Below are 16,190 nucleotides of genomic sequence, written 5' to 3'. Positions count from 1 at the left end.
TTGTCTAGATAGTTCTTCCTTTGCTGAGACATACATGGAGATGAAGTAGCGAGCAAGGAAAGCAAGTAGGATGCCTCAGCCACATGTTTGAGACTAACTAAATGCAGTATTTGTTTTGCACTAAGGCAAGATTTCTCCCAGTCCTGATTTTAGTAGTTGTCATAGTGATGTTGCAGTAGAGCACACAGTAGCTGCAACTAGGACTCGAGCTCATGGTGTTGTCTGTAAAAACATGCACTAAAAGAAGGTCCCAATCTAATAAAAAATTGTAATTTAGGATACATAATTTATAATTTGAGGTCCCAATTCTGTTATGCACTGTACCTGCTTGCCTGGCAGAAAACATTGTTGAAATTAGTGAGATTTGGCCTAGACATATCCAAGTATTTGAAAACACATGCAGAATTGAGATTGATCAGCATCAGCAATGAGAGAAAAGGCATGCAACATGAATGGAGGATGCTGAAGAGCAGCAGGTAACCTGCTGGCTAAAGCACTTGACTAGAAAGTCGTTGCTATGCTTCATTGGCTGCTAATGCATTGCACATTGAATAATCTGCTATTTCTCAGGAACAACTCAGAGACCGGGTCAGGGTCAAGGGACAAGCTCTGGGAGGCAGAATTCCTGATTTCAGTGTTCTCAGGCTGAGAAGGATTGCAAATTTGCCCCTCTTGTGCTCAGGGGGTGCATACTAACTTCTAGCAAATATTTTGAAGTCGGGGGGGGGGGCAGGTAAGCACTGCCATTGCCTCCCAGGGGAATCAGCTCTCTGCCTCTATTTTGATAGTAAGCACGTGCCTATGTTCTGTTGCACATGGCAAGATAGTGCTGCCTATCGCTGGGGAATGTGTAGCTTATGACTTGGACGACTGATCTGAGCTCCCACAGTGTGCTGCGGCTGATCAACATGGAATTTCTGTCTGCCTAGGTCTCCTTCAGTGCCAATGCCAGATCTTTCCCCAAATTTTAAGGCACTGCTTTGCAAGAAAGGAGGGGCTAAGGTGCACATTTCCCAAGCACATTATCTTCCCCTCTTTGTACAGAGTAAACCTTGTCTGAACATATGCGTCATGAACAGGTTCTCCTAGGTAACAGTTTCAGCTCTGCCAAGGGTCTCTAGGAACCTTGGTCCCACAGAACTAATTGCCAGAGCAGGTGCCACATTTTGCACCATGTCTCTGAGGAAGGGTGTAGCGCAGCAAAGGCTCAGCTGACAGAAGCACACAGCATGCCAATGTATTGCAGCAGATGTCTTCTGAAGGGGGAGACAAGATATTTAAAAGATCTTAATTTGCTTAGTTTTCCACCACTGGCAGTCTCTGGGATAGTACGTTGTTAATGACATCCTCAGCACAACTACAGCCGGAGCCTCAGAGCGCAGCACTGAGGAGGGAGCGGGGCAGGGACACGCTGCCTCCACCGCTGCTCCCCCACCTCCCATCCCACAAGGAGCATCTTTCCTCATCGCCTATGAACTTCCACGCACTAAGAGATTTTGTTGAATTACAGAGAGCATTTTCTGTTACGTGCTCAAAAGAGAACGAGTGAAGAAACTCATTGAGCAGATAAATGATTAAAGACTTTTGATAAATACTGCACATAACATCAGTGCAAATGGAAGCTCCAGCGACACTGGAGAACTGTGATGCTTTCATGTTTCCCTTTTGTTTGGCCCAAAGGGAGTTCTGCTTCCTTCTATTGACCGTGGCCAGCTCAGTGTATCAGGGCAGCCTGCTGAAAACCTGGAAGTCTTGCTGGTTGCCACTCCTCTGTTTGCACAGCTGTGTTTTATGTACCAGAAGGCAACATATTCTGTTATTGTGGTACACGCTATTTTATATACTATATTACTACGGTCTATCACTCTGTCTTGTCTTTGGTGCGATAACAGGCAGCCTAAACAGCAGAGAATTTAAAGTAATCATAACTGGTTTCCTTGTTTGTGAAAAACGGCACCTGAAGGTTGGAGTATGAAGGGGATGGTCGTTCCACCCCTCCTCCCTTCTGACCGTTCCCTGAGCATCTTCTGAAATACCATTTATGAGTTCAGCTGTAGACCAGCAACTTGACTACTGCAATTTCTAGGCTTTCATTTGATATCAGAGCAAAGCACAGCATGAGGATAACACTGATTAGTCGAGCTGCAGTGGTATCTCAAGGGCTGTGGATGGGAAACCACAACTAAAGCTAACAATGTTCTGCAAGACCAGGCTGGAGCTCAGTGGAGAGGCATTTGCTACAGAGAGACAGATCACGCCCAGGACAATGTCTTAAGGCCTGGATGCAAGTTTTATTCTCTGGAGGCAACTGAACCACCGCAGGAACTCAAGGGGTTTAAGAAATGCAGCAGTTTCTTCTTTCATAAGGTGTTACACACACTTCAGAGAAGGGATCAGAGAAGAGCTGGGGAATTTTGTCTTTCAGGAATTTATTTTGGTTTCTAAAGTTATGTAAACAGAGCCTGAATAATGTGGTAATGAGCACCTCGGGGACACAGAGAATAACTTACCACAACACAGGAATGCAAGTGATTGGCACAGATAAGCATGAGCTGTAGATTCCCTGGAAACTGGGATAATCCACCTCTGCGAAGCAGAGCTGCAGTCCTCCCGCTACTGTGCTGAAATCTTTGCACTGTGCAGTGGTCAGATTTGCTCCTTCCAACCACCCCACATCTCTGGCTGATGAGGGGAGCGCACAGCTCCCCCAGGAGAGGAAACAGCCACTCGAAGCATCTCAGTGATGGCTTCCGTGTCAGAGAAGCACTTATCACCTTGTTTGTGACGGCTCCGCTGTCTTCTCTGGATGGAGGAAGGAAGCCTGGCAACTGCAGAGGAAGAGAGAGGGCAACAAACAACTCTGTCAGCTCCTCACTGGTGCTGAGGAGCCGTGATCCCGCTGCACAGCCAGGGCTTTGCTTGGGCTACTGAAGTTGCCAGCTGACTAGTGGATTTGCAGGGAGGGTGGCAGTGGGGCAGGAGGGTGGTTCTGCAGCAAACAGAAACAAGGAGAACAAAGTGTTTGCAACTCCTTGAACAGCAAGTGAGCTGACACACAAACTGATTAATGTGAGCATCCAAAATGCTCATTTCTCCTGTGGGAGCCAGTAGCTAGAGGCGAAGACAAGCTCTCTGCCTCAAGCTCAGCTGCTTGAACAGAAAAATTTGAGTTAAGAGGCTGCTCTAAGGATTGCTTTTCCCCAAGGAGAGCTTAGAGCAGTTATTTTGGGATATCTGAAGCGCAGGAACATTCCTGGGATTCTGCAATAAGCCTCAGAGTTGGGAAAAGTAGAATCTGTTAACCAGCCATGGCTTGGAAAGAGGCTACCAATTGTCTCCAAAAGCCAAATGGTGCTTTACCTTGTTCTGCTCGGTGGAGCTGCAAAAGGTACATGACAGACAGGCATAACATCCATTGAGAAAGCTTCTCTTAGGGTCATACTAGAATTGGACACTGTCTGCTACCCAGCCCACAACCCACCGATCTGGGGCTTGCAGAGTACCACCAATGGGCAGAAAGCAGCTGTCCCAAGTACACGCAGCACGACAGGGGATGCTGCCTGCAACCTCAGCCTCGTGCACGGTGAGCGTGTGATGACTTGATGGGGAATTCCAGCGGAGAGCACCGTCCCGCAGGACGCTGCACTGCTGGTCCACCAGCAAGTGTTGCGCTGCTGACGTGCCATTTTTGGGAGGAGGTGTAACCAGCTATGTCACCCTGCAGAGCGGGCTGAAAATAGGATTGCACTCACTGTGCCATGTGGCTCAGTGGTATGTCAGGACATGTATTTTTAGGAAATTCCTCCTTTGGGCAGACAGGGTGAAGTGCTTGGCCTGGTTTGCAGGTTGCTGGCTCTGCCCAGATCTTTCATAGCAGGGTGTGGGAGTATGTCAGCCACCAGTCAGTCTGTGGGTGCCCTCAGCGCCTGCACACAGTGCTAGTCCTCGTTATCTATGGATTAGGGTGGCTGTGGAAGAGTAAAAGGTGGATGGTCTGCTGCTGTGCTTTCCTTCGTTTCAACGCATGCATGCCTGCTCTCTCTCTTTGCTGGTGCTTTTCAGAGAGGGAACCGATCTCCAGCAGAGCAGGGATGGAGAAAAGAGTAAGGAAGATCAGTGTCTTGGGAAGAATGTGGTCTCTGAGGAGCGGCAATAAAAATGTACATTGCAGAATGAACGTATGAGGGGAACAGGAGGCTCAGAGAAGATAGCTCATGCAGAGAAGAAAGAGAGAAAGATAATGAAAAGCACATGATAAATAGGGGATTTTAAATAAGCTTCTGGAGAGGCAAAGAGGAGTATGACTTGGTGAGGTATTTCTTGGGTACAGCATAACAAAAAAATGCAGTACAACTCCATGCCCAGCCAGTTACTGATGCATAGACAGTGCTGTGACTTGTCTGACCCCAGGAGAAGGACGATGTGAAGCAGCGCTGGACTCAGAATCAAATTCTTCTGACGGACACTTGCCAGCTTCCTCTTTTCCCCAGAACATCATTCCTATCAGGCAGCATGTGTTCAGCTCCAGCATCTGGGTTGTGATATTTTGGCAGCTGCACAAAATCTCTGCTATCAAATCCCACCTGCCAGTCTCATGTCTGCTCCCACAGACCTTTGCCTGTTAGCAAATGTTTCAAAACTGCACTGCCAGCCACAGCACATCATTCTGCAATCCTACCTTAGGCAAAAAATCCCTCTCGCAAGGACTCAGTTTAACTTCAGTGGACTGCGGGAGGCAAAGGCTAGAGGACAGGCCTCTGGATTACAGGCAGAAATATTAATTTAGGTCACTGTTTGCAGTGCATTCTTTTCAGCACTAATGTAAACCAGCTACTCCCCCCTGAATTATCTCAAGAATATTATTTTGTCTGTGACAGTTTAAGAAGCTTTGAGACATGCTCCATGCTATAGCTGTGCAGTAAGAGAATCTGTGAACTTTGTTCACCAGAATGTGTTCATGCGAAGTTGTTCTCACCTTGTTTACAAATTCTTCATTTTTCCTTCTCTTGCTTCTTACCAGTCCCAGATGAGCAATGCCACCAATGTGATGTGTGCACACTGCATGTTGTTTCATTGTTGAAACAGTTCATTAGCAAGCAAAATGCTGAAATACAGCCTTCTCATCTATCCTGAATAATGGACCTATCCACAGAAACAACTGCAATTTTTAATTCTGTACTGGGAAAAAGGGCTTAAACTTTCACATAATCATCTGCTGTATTTCGCAATCTGACTTTCCCCAGCATAAACCCAGGCAATGAGGCTGCACTTCTGGTGAAAAGGACAATATCTCTTGGAGATGGTCTAAGCTACTTGATTATGGTATCTCCAAAATTGCTAACAACAGAGACAATCAGTGCTTTTTGATGTGGGCATCTGTCAGCAGAGAAACAACTGCTAATTGTGATGCGATAATCACACCAGACACTTCCACTGCAGCCATCTTTCTGGAAGTCAAGCATGAAAAAAACCTCATCCAAGCACCAAGCATATTTTGTCTGGATCTGGCTGCATTTCTGTAACTGTTTAAAACTCCAAAGTGATATGATGCTCTTTTATAGGTGGATATTTGAGATCAAAATGTCCAGCCAAAATAGAGCAGTCCACAATTGGTTTTGTTTGCACGTGATTAAGGTGTTTAGCTTTATACTCTAGTACTTGCATTTTAGTTTAAGAAGCAATGTAGGTATCCTGAGAAAAGTTGCTGATATTCTTATATAAATACAAGCCCATGGGATTTATAGAGAATTGGTTCATCAGCAGAAATATCTAGTTGCCCTTTACCATTTAGAAAAGTCCTCACTCCTACAGGAGCACCATAGGAGCTGTTAGCTGGGCAGGTACATGGCCCTACATGAGCTCTGAAGGATGTTAGAGCAGTACGGGTCCGTCTAAAGCCATGTGTGGGGAGGGGTAGCTAATTTTTTATTATAGGATTGACTCTAGACAGCCTGCTATCTATAAAAACCATGCATGTGATTTCACAAAGCATCTGCGTACTTCATTTGCATGGAGAAGCCCATCACTTAATTGAAGAGAACTGAAAAAATGGTTGCAGCCTCTCCAGAGACAACAGGTAAGGGGACGACTTCTAATGACTAGTAACCTGAACCAAGCTTGAATTAACTGAAGACTTCTGTAGAGCATCTCTTGTTTAGATGGCACCAGAGCTGTCTGTGCTACAGACCAGTTATTTGGCTGGTTATATAGTTTGGCAGTAGTCTAATGATGGATACTGTATTTGGAGGAGAGAAAAATGAATTATCTTGAGAACTGCCAGCAGAAAAACATTAGATCATCAGGAAAGAGGGTAAAAATCAATCTCCCATGATTTTCAGCAAACCAGTGAAAAAATTCAGCTGCCTAAATACAATGAACTGGGTAGCTCCTGCAACCACACAGAAACATATGCATCAGATACATTTCAGTGCTGGTCACAGATTTAACAACAACAACAAAAAATCACGAACACTGTGAAGTCTTTTTAATCCATATGGATCAAAGAGGATATTTACAGAGCAGTACAACTGCACTGCATCCATCCCCAAATCTAGCAAAGCCCTTTCACTTTGATGAGGTAGCTCTGCCTCTGTGCCAGGAGGAACAAGCTTGTATATGTTAAATGAACCAGCCTGTGCCTTTGAGATGTCCAGGGAGGCAGCAATGTGGAAAACACCCACTGTGCAGCAGCATGACACGAGTCCAGCGCTCATGTGTCTGGGGAGCCCTGGAGACAGCACGTGAGGGAGATGGGCATCCTCAGGTCTTGTGTCAAAGACTCAAGGAAGCACAGACTCCAGCAGCAGCTCCCTGATGGGGACGGTGCACTTGTAAAACATTTACATCTTCAGCAGGATGTTTCTAATTAGTCTCAAATGGTTTGCACACCTGCTAGGAGCGACTGCTCTGCACCTCGCCTCCCTTTCCTTCAGCTCAGAGGATGCAACTGCCGGGGCTGCCACGCAGATTTGCGCTCCTTGTGTGCGCTGACACTAATTGAGAAAATGGATGGCAACAGCCCTGTTTTGTGCTTGCTACTGTTCTGGAAAGTGCTTTTCTGGTTTTTTTTCCTTCCCCTTTTTTTTTCATTTTTCTTTTGCATAAGACAGACTGCTCAGGTTTTACAGCCTTCTTGCAAGGGTGGGGGATTTACAAGGCTTTGCGTAGTTTCTTGACTGTGGGGCATCATGACTGATAACGATAACAAGCCCCTCACAACTGATGAAAGTACCCGCACAGATCCTGACTACAATCAGGTCGATGTGGAAAGGATGGTATTGAGGCATGCTGTGGTTAGTAGCGCAAGGCAGAACAGCCAGCTGTCACTTATTAAGTGCTTTTTAGCCTGTCTTACAAGCACAACCCGACTTGAACATTTTAAGAAAGGGGTTTATTGATACTGTGTTATATTGTCTGAGGTATTTATTGTTTTGCCTGGAAAAGTCTAAGACAACTAAACCTTCAGAAAAAGCTGCTGAAATTGTATAGACAGCTGGCAGGACTTCTGGTTTGTGACTGCTGTCCTGGGCTCCCTTTCTGCATCTTTAGGGAGCCAGCGCTCATCAGTGAGATGTAAGTCATGCCTCAAAAGAATACCTGAGTGCATTTGCCTTGTTGTGCTGCGGTGTTGCCCTGCTGTGAAATGAGAAAAATGCATTTACTGTGCTGTGGCAGCAGGTCAGCATCCCAAATGTTCTCCCCTCCAACAAGCTCAGTGGGTCAGAATAATTCTGTTTTGGATTGTACAGGACAGTCTCCTGGGTAACACGCTCCACAGCAGCGCTCGGGGGGAACACGCCCTTGAATGCAAGGCAGTCAATGAGATTTCTAATTACTGTGTTTTATAACCTCCTTCATTCAGGCAGGGAAGGATACTGCTGAAGAGATCTCAAACCAGAGAAATTATAGGTTTGCAGCTACATAAATACTTGTTGTTAATATCATTTGAAACCCTGGTGGCAGAAGGCGTTCTTTTTTCCACTGTGCTGTCCAGCCTAACACAAAAAATACACTGGCTAGTTTTAAATTCGGACAGCAGTAGGGCATAAAACTCTTGACTTCAGCTACCCTCTCCCAGAGAAGAGGATGTAAAATCCACTCTGTATCATGAAAATTTTGCGATTGCATTCAGCAAGGTGTTGGCTCAAGGCCAGGTCCCAGCTGTCCCCACAGCGATAATGACCGCCCGCCCCTGGGGCGCTGGGCACGGGCAGAAGCCAGCTGCATTTTCACACATGCACACATGCAAATCGTCTGAACACAGTGGCGTTAATGCTTCTGGGATGACAAACCAAATCTATAAATGTCTCATCAAGAGCAAGCTCCATGTAGAATGCGTTTTATTTTCAAAAAGCCCAGAGGTAAAGAAAATAAAATCTCCTGGTACAGTTTATCTGATGCTTTGTTTTTGAGTGTCCTTGATGCATAACAGCATGCTATCATCTCTAAAGATTAAAAACAATCCCATCTTATTGCTCTGCTGGGTATTTTCAAAGAAATTCATGCACAGATGAAAACAAATAAAAACAATGCCCAAGGGCTCTGCACAGATGCTGGGCCTGTAGTTCCAGGTAGTCTGGAGACAACTTTAAACAAACATGGACTCCTTAAATCCTTGGCTAGAACTCCAGCGAGGACATGTTAGCACAATTTCAGAAGTTTTAATGGGGTGAGGCTAGTTGAGGATTTTCAACATCATCTCCATTTTGTGGGGTTTTTTAAGCATACAACATAAGTAGGATCTAGAGTTATCATATGCAATACTGGATATTAATTATTTTTTAAACTGGAGCTTCAACTTAAGTAGTAACACCTTTGTTCAGGGTTGGTTTAAACAAAAATTCAGAGTAACTAGGTCGTCTTTCATTATGTTAAGGTCTGGGTTTTTTGATGGACTAAGGTATGGGTGGAGAAATTCACCCTCCTACAATCAGTGCAGGATTAGGGCCCAAAATGACAGAATTAAATGCTTTATGAACTGAGAGAGCCTCGGGCACTGACGAAGGAACAGTTCACCTCGCTTCAGTTAACACATCTTTTGCTTTTACTCACTTGGCCTCATTGTTTGGAGGATCTGGCCCAGTAGGAAAATGAAATCCCTCCCCCAGACCCCATTCTGCTTCCAGTCTTTGCTGCTGGCTAGCTCTGACGGACAGCTGCAGGACTCTCTTCATGAGAAGTCTGTGTGACTTTGGAAAAGTCTGAAAATGGGCTTTTTTTCTTTTTTCTTCACTCCTGCTCAGGCACTAGCTTTGCTCAGGCTGAAAACCACTCTGCAGAGGTGTACCTGAGGGTCTGGCTGGGCAAACTGATTCACCATATCACTTGCAAGGCAAAATAATGCCGGACAGAAGTCGCACAAGATGCTCGTACCAAGGGCACGGTGTGAATATTGATTTAGGGGTGGTGGTGGTAGGGAGGATAACAGGGGAAAATATTCAATACAAACCCATGTTCTGTTGCTGATAAAACAGCCCCACAATGCAGTGTATCACAATGCACAGGAAGGAAGCCACAGCAGGTCATGTTCAGATTTTACTTGTTGCACAGTTTCATTCCATTAAAAAAAAAAAAAAATAAAGCACCATGTCTGGGTATTGAAACTGCCCTCAAATTTTTGGACAGCAATACCTAATAAAAATCCTACCATGGCTTTCCCTCACCCTCTTTAAGGGGCTGGACTTGCTGTTTGGCCAATACTTAGTCCTGGTCAGCCCTGGCCATACCCTCTCCTTGGCTGTGGAGCCCAGGGCTGCTGAGCACAACTGCTGCTGGCCGGTTGCACGCAGTGTAACACCACCTGCAGCAGCACTTGAGATGTACAGAAAAGCAGAAAGCCAGTCGCTTTCAAGGCCTTTCTTGCCTCTTATCCTTCAGATGGGGATTACCGGCAGCACGGCAGCTTTGTTGGGACAGTTACTTTTAATCCCTTCCCTGATTTATCCCTTGATTTCCCAACAACCTGGAGGATCTGTGGAAGCACCAGGTTCCTGCGCTGTGTGCAGTAAGTGAGAAGCATTAATGTTTAAGAACAGTTACTTGGGCTTGTCAAAGTTATAGGTAGCAATGGTAACCACTTGGGGAAAGGGGTGGCACCCACCCCTACAAAACTGCTTCCCTAACCACCCTCTCTGGGAACAACAAGGCCTATCTAACATCTAAAGCCTAGGCAGTGCCAAAGGCACAGCACATTTGTTTGTTCCTTGTCCCAAGCACTGGGATATGCTGCCACAGACACCTCAAAGCCATCACAATTTATTTTAATTGAAAGGCCGCACCTTCCACCATCAGCTCTGTGGTATCTGAGCAAGGGAAGTCTCTTCTAAAAGGAGCCCTCTCCTACCAGGAGATGCAAAGAAGCAGTCCCTCTGGTTCTTCTCACATTGTGACAGGCTCTATGACCATTGAGATGGAAAAAGTTTGCAAGTTGTCTAGTTCAAAGTATGCAAAAATAGCAGGGCTGCAGTTCCAAAACGGCTGCTCTTCTGTCCCTGTTTGACACCAGCTTGTGAGAGTGAAATTGAATAGTACAAGACTCTACAGATTCAATCAACTTACAAAATTTCAGTTGTATGAATTTGATTTGATGGGATTTGTGCTGCTACATGTATACATCATGACTTGTCATATCTGCTTGCATTGACACTACATTATGTGAGCATTCTTATTCCAGAGACTAGTTACACATTGATAAAATCACTTAGTACAGCTGATCAAGCTAAAAATAAATTTATAAAAAATAGGCTTGCCTTTTGGCTCAAGGATCTCACATATATGCCATTTTTACTTTGTGGTGCTGCTATTTTCAAAACTGCTATTTCATATTTGCTCGTTTGGGAAAGCTGCTTTCAAACAATGGGTTACTTCCAAACCATTTCCTTCGATTGTTCTTCATTCACTATTCAAAGTAAGAGATTAGTTAAAATGGTATATGCTTCCACGTCTGTCTGTTTTTCTGCATCAGCCAATAATAATACATAACAGAGAATTTCTCAGAGAATACAAAATCTATGAGCTGAGAAAATCTTCTAACTGCTGGTGACTATGGTGATATTAAAAGAAAAATAACTTAAAGCTGCAGACATACGAAATTAACACATCTCAAATACTTGCACAATCACTTATCATTAGTGAAAAGCAGTTCTGAGCTTTCAAGGTTGTTTGTTCGATTGATTTGTGGTATTCTAGGAACAACAGCAAGGAATCCTGAGGTGGGGGTTTCTGCTCCTGAAGCCTGGAAATCTCCAAGGGCTTGTGAGTTTTATCAGTCTCTCTCTACATTTATTTACTTTTCTGGCTTTCAAGGCAAGACACTTTTCAGGCAAACAGGATACCAAACGGTCCATGAAACCGGTGCTGAAGATACTGCCAGCAATTTTGCTCTTAATGTGCATGAAATATGTGCAGTCTCTTACTCCCACTGAAGCTACAAGGAGAACTTAGATCTGCTTGTTATCTGCAGATGTCCGTCCTGAACTATCCTCATGTACCATCTCAGTTCAGAAAAGATTTAAAAGTTGTGGGGTATGGCTGTATGCTAGGAAGTCTACACACCCCTACAACATCAAGCTTTGAGCCTCACAATGCAGTACAGGGTCATATATGACTTGAGAAATGCTTTACTGTGGCATTTATTTAATTCGACCTAGCTTCATTTGTCAGTATTAGTCACTCCTGTGCTCTGCCAAGCTGCAAGTGACAGCCACAAAGAGAAAATACCACTGCCTGTCAATCTGGCACAAAAATCACTGTAACTAGAAGTTCAGAAATTCTAGAGATTTTGTTTAGATGCAAGGGAATAATAGTTCTCTCTTATTAAAAACCATACAATCCCACAGAAGTGTCAAACCTGCTCACCACTAGCTGTTCTGGGGAATGCTGCCCCAAGGAATATTTACATAAGGATGAAGCTAACCTTTCTTCTTGTTTAAAAAAAATAATCACAATCTCAGAGCTGCTTGCGAATTGATTTTAAATGCAATTCATAGTTCATCCTTCGCTACCAATTAGGTTTGGCCGGTCTGGTATGTTTTGTGCAAATGTGCTGAACAAGTGTTATATTTGAGCCGTGCGCTGCCTCTCTAGTGCTGGTTCGTGTCATGTTTGACGCAGGTGTTAAGGTCTGCAACAAACAGATTGGCTTGACAGGCTGTGGAGAAGAAGGGGGAGCTGTTGCTTGTAACACGAGCAGAGACAGAGTCCACAAGGATAGGTTTACCACTGAAAGGCAAATGGTGTTTGCGGTGCTAATAACCAAGTAGCAGCTTTCCATGACCCCCAGGATTAGCAGAGTAGCCTCAGACATAGGAGAGCCAAAGCATGGGCAGTGGTTCCCAGGTAGCAGCTCAGCCTCCCACCCTGCTCACTCCAAAATCACAAACTGTTTACAAACGCAGGCCTCACTCCCCCAACAAATTAGACTCCTGCTGCCCTGGCCTCGTTAGTTCCACAAGGAAAGTCCTGTTGAGAATCTGGCTCTTCGGTTTCTTACTCCGTTCTATCCTGGGGTGTTGAAAAGGATGCTCAGGTGGTGCAGGAGAAGCTCCTTCCATCTAGGTCTTCATAACCAAATTTAAGCCTTTAAAACCAGCTGACACTGTATCTCTGAGGTACACAAACGTGTGTGTGTACACACAGACACACATTTACTTCCTTGCTGCAGGTCACAGAGGATGCCAGAACCATTCCAGCTCGGCTGTTTACAAACAAACACCGAAAGCGTAAAATCACAAAGTCACATCAGAGTCCCTCTTACCCAAGGTGTCTTACTCCAACAGCTTTCCAATGACTAGCGATTTCCCAACAAGCCTGATTTTATCATGTTTCTCTGCTTTTGTTCATGTGCCTTGGCAATATTTTTCCTTATTGTCTACAATGTGTAAAAAAAAAACTGTGAACACGGTGTAGCTTTCTGTACAAAGGGCCCTGTGGGTTATTGAAAAATTCGGTGTTGATACCAAAATCTTAGCATAACTCAGAGACAGCAGCTGTGCGTTTTATTTAAGCACTGACCCAACTTAATCTTTTACTTATTCTGAGTGTAAAAGTCTTACTTGCTGTAAGTGATCATGATGTGTGATTCACCTCTGGTCCTTAGAGACCACAGGTCTTGCTTGTCATTTCAGTGCTCCAGTCTCCCTGGAGCCCTAGGCAGAACTGCATTTGCTGAACAGTGACACCTTGCACCTGGGATGGAATAACAACTGTCCAGGGTGGACATCAACTGGAGAAAAGCAGCTCTGCAGAGAAGGACCTGCGGATGCTGGTGGACAACCACTGAGCAGAAGTCAGCGGGGCAGTTGTGCAGTGCTGAAGGCTGATGGCACACTGTGCTGTGTTAGGTAACGCATCACAGCAGAGTGAAATAGTTATTTCCTTCTATTTGACAGAGATCTGGAGCATTGTCACCAGTTTGGGGTTCTCCAGTACTCGAAAGATGATGACAAGCTGGAGAAGAGCAGGTGAAGGGCCACTGAGACAGCTCGGGGGGGACCATGATATTACGAAGAGTCTGAGAGAGAAGCACTTATTCAGGCTTTCCATCTCCAGGCTAAGGAGATATCCAATTGTCATCTTCAGCTATGTAACGGGTGAATGAAAACAAGAAGGGACCAAACTTTTCTCAGAGGTGCAACGGATTAAGGTATGGCAAGGGAAATTCTGGGTGGTTAGCTATTTAGATGAAATTATTCACAAGGAGTGGTGCAGTGTCAGAACATGGGCCCTGAGCGGTGGTGGAATCTCCATCCCAGGAAATACTCAAAGCTCAGCTCGACACAGTCCTGAGCAATCTGCTCTATATATTTTAAGCTGGCTCCACTGTGAACTGAAGGTGGGACAAGATGACCTCCAGAGGAAAGGTTCTTTCTCACCTGAATTCTATTATTCCAGTGTGCTTCATGACATGTGTGCTAAGACATTAAAGCGCACTTAATATCATCACCGGTGTCAGGTATCATCAACACTTCCATCAGCTGGAACACCGCCGAGCTGACTCAAATACTCTACATCTTGTTTAAAACCAATTAAAAAGGCACATGGCAGTTTCTGTGTATTTCAATTGGCCTTATACTGTGCATGTTGACATTCAAAATTAGCTGACTTGGAGGCCTGTTCCCCACTCAATTCAGAGCTTACATTGAGCTTGCCTGGTTTGTTGTAAAACTCACTAAGGCTCACAAAGTCCGTCATCCCTCCTTCAGAATCACTTGAACCACAACTTGGATTTTGAGGGAATCAAAGCAAAGCTCACACAGTACAAACCTAATGAATCAAATCCTAAAAGATTAATGCTCCTGAATAAAGCAGCAAACCTCACATAGAGCTCCACAGACCTGTCTCTTCTTTTATTGCTTTGCTCTTAGGATGTAATAGGAGCAGCCAGCAGTGACATCTCTTCCACATTGGCATCTATTACTGCAATGCTAAGTGCTAGCTCCTATCACCCTCCTAATCCTGTTTGGGAAGCTCTGCTACAGCATTTACGTTCTTATCTTTGTTTAGTCAATGCTGGCAAATGAAAGCATAAACAATCTCCACTCTACAGACTGGCACTCCTGAGATGTTGCCATTCGTGTTCCAGTTGATTTTTATTTGCAGTCTCTTATGCTAGTGACAATCTTGGAAAGCAGATATAGCCCAGCAAATGACGCAACTGTAAAAACTGATGTTTTTATGGGCCTACTCTTTGTATTAAAATGAATGAATGAACAGGTGAAGACAAGCAATGAGAGAAGAATGGGGCTAAATATGAAAACATCAACGCAGTAATTTCTCTGGAGCAAGTCAATGCAATTTTACCTCAGTTCCTGCCTCAGGCCATGCACTAAGAGATATTCAACTGCCTCATGCGACTAATTTAAAGAGGTATGTGATCTACAAATATAGGCACCCACTTCAGTTGCACAGTCTCCCTCCATCTTCAGGGGAAGAATGGAGCTAGACTCTTCCACAAGGCAATGCAGAGCAGCAGCCTAACAAAAAGGGTTTGGAGAAGTCCCTTTCTCTGGGCAACAGGTGGAGAGAGCAACCAACTCATCTCCGTGTGCTAAAGGCTGAGAACTAGGCAACATGGATTTTCACCTATGACTTAAAAGCACTTAAAATGGAGTTGCCACTTCAGACTCTCAGAAGCAAAGAGGGAGAACAAAAGCCCACTGTTTTGCTTATTTCTTACAAAGCCGATGGCTATTAAGTAATGCACAACAGAAAAATTACTACCCACGCAACTTCCAAAAATACTAGTAATGAGGACCGATTTAGGCAAATATTATATTTGACAATACCAGTGAACTGCATGACTCCAGAAAGCAACCACACGACAAAGATGCTCACACCCGTTTCTGATTAAGCAGCTCCCAGCTCGTAAGCTGCACCCAACGACTGTCTTCAGCCTGTGCCCTTCCTGACAGAGGAAAGGCTCAGCTAACCACACCACTCATAAATCTCCCCACTGAGAGGTCATTAGCTTGAAAATCCCGTTGTTCTGTCAGGATACCATACAGAAGAGTTGCAAATCCATTAAGTTAGGTCTTGCAGATATGTATCTAAGGAGAATACATGGCATTTGGTGATATATGGAAACTACTGTGTTATACCTTCAGACAGCTCACACAAGCATCTCTTTCCAAATTAACATTCTTGCCACCTGACTCTCATTACAATCACTCAGCTGTTCTGTTAATCTTGTATTTTTCCTCCCAAGGGATTAACATTGATTTTTTTTGTCTTGAGCACACACAGGAAGGTCATACTGTTTCCTGTGGGGTGGATTCATTCAATAAGGAACTGTGCTATCAAACCTGACTTGACGTTATTGTCAATAGAGCTGAGCTGCCACAATGCTGCTTATTTTTAAGAGAATTTCAATGTAACTCTCCTGAGTCCAGCTACATCCATCATCCCACTCTATGATACACACAAGACGCTTGACAACTCATTAAAAATATATATATAAAATGGAGGTCAGGGCTCTGTTCCAGGGAAGCCCTACAAACATTCAAACTCCACATCTAATTTATAAAATAATAAAACTAAAGATAATTACAAAATACTTCTGGGAATAGAAGTTCTTCAACAGAAAAATGAAATAGGAAGGCAGGACCGCAGATGGGCCTACAAGACATTTTTAGCCAGACATGCTGGGTTTCAGGTCACATGTGAGGACAATATGAATTCAGACACTGGCAGTC

General features: G+C 44.4%; 1 protein-coding gene across 5 annotated transcripts in view; it reads right to left on the bottom strand.

The window, feature by feature from the left end:
* The window catches only part of TTC7A (tetratricopeptide repeat domain 7A), a 195,344-nt gene that overhangs the window by 31,932 nt on the left and 147,222 nt on the right, over window positions 1-16,190 (bottom strand). For 3 of the 5 annotated variants that reach the window (XM_071806101.1, XM_071806102.1, XM_071806104.1), the window contains one exon: window positions 2,511-2,828. The exons of the other annotated variants lie outside the window; for them this stretch is intronic. In XM_071806101.1, the coding sequence (XP_071662202.1) occupies window positions 2,511-2,828 (318 nt within the window). The remainder of the gene's footprint in view (window positions 1-2,510; window positions 2,829-16,190) is intronic. 5 annotated transcript variants of the gene reach the window in all.

The sequence above is a fragment of the Patagioenas fasciata genome, chromosome 3 (genome assembly GCF_037038585.1).
Source record: "Patagioenas fasciata isolate bPatFas1 chromosome 3, bPatFas1.hap1, whole genome shotgun sequence".
In the NCBI taxonomy this organism is placed as follows: Eukaryota; Metazoa; Chordata; class Aves; order Columbiformes; family Columbidae; genus Patagioenas; species Patagioenas fasciata.
The sequence above is the reverse complement of the archived record's forward strand: the minus strand, read 5'-3'. Positions and strand labels throughout refer to the sequence as shown.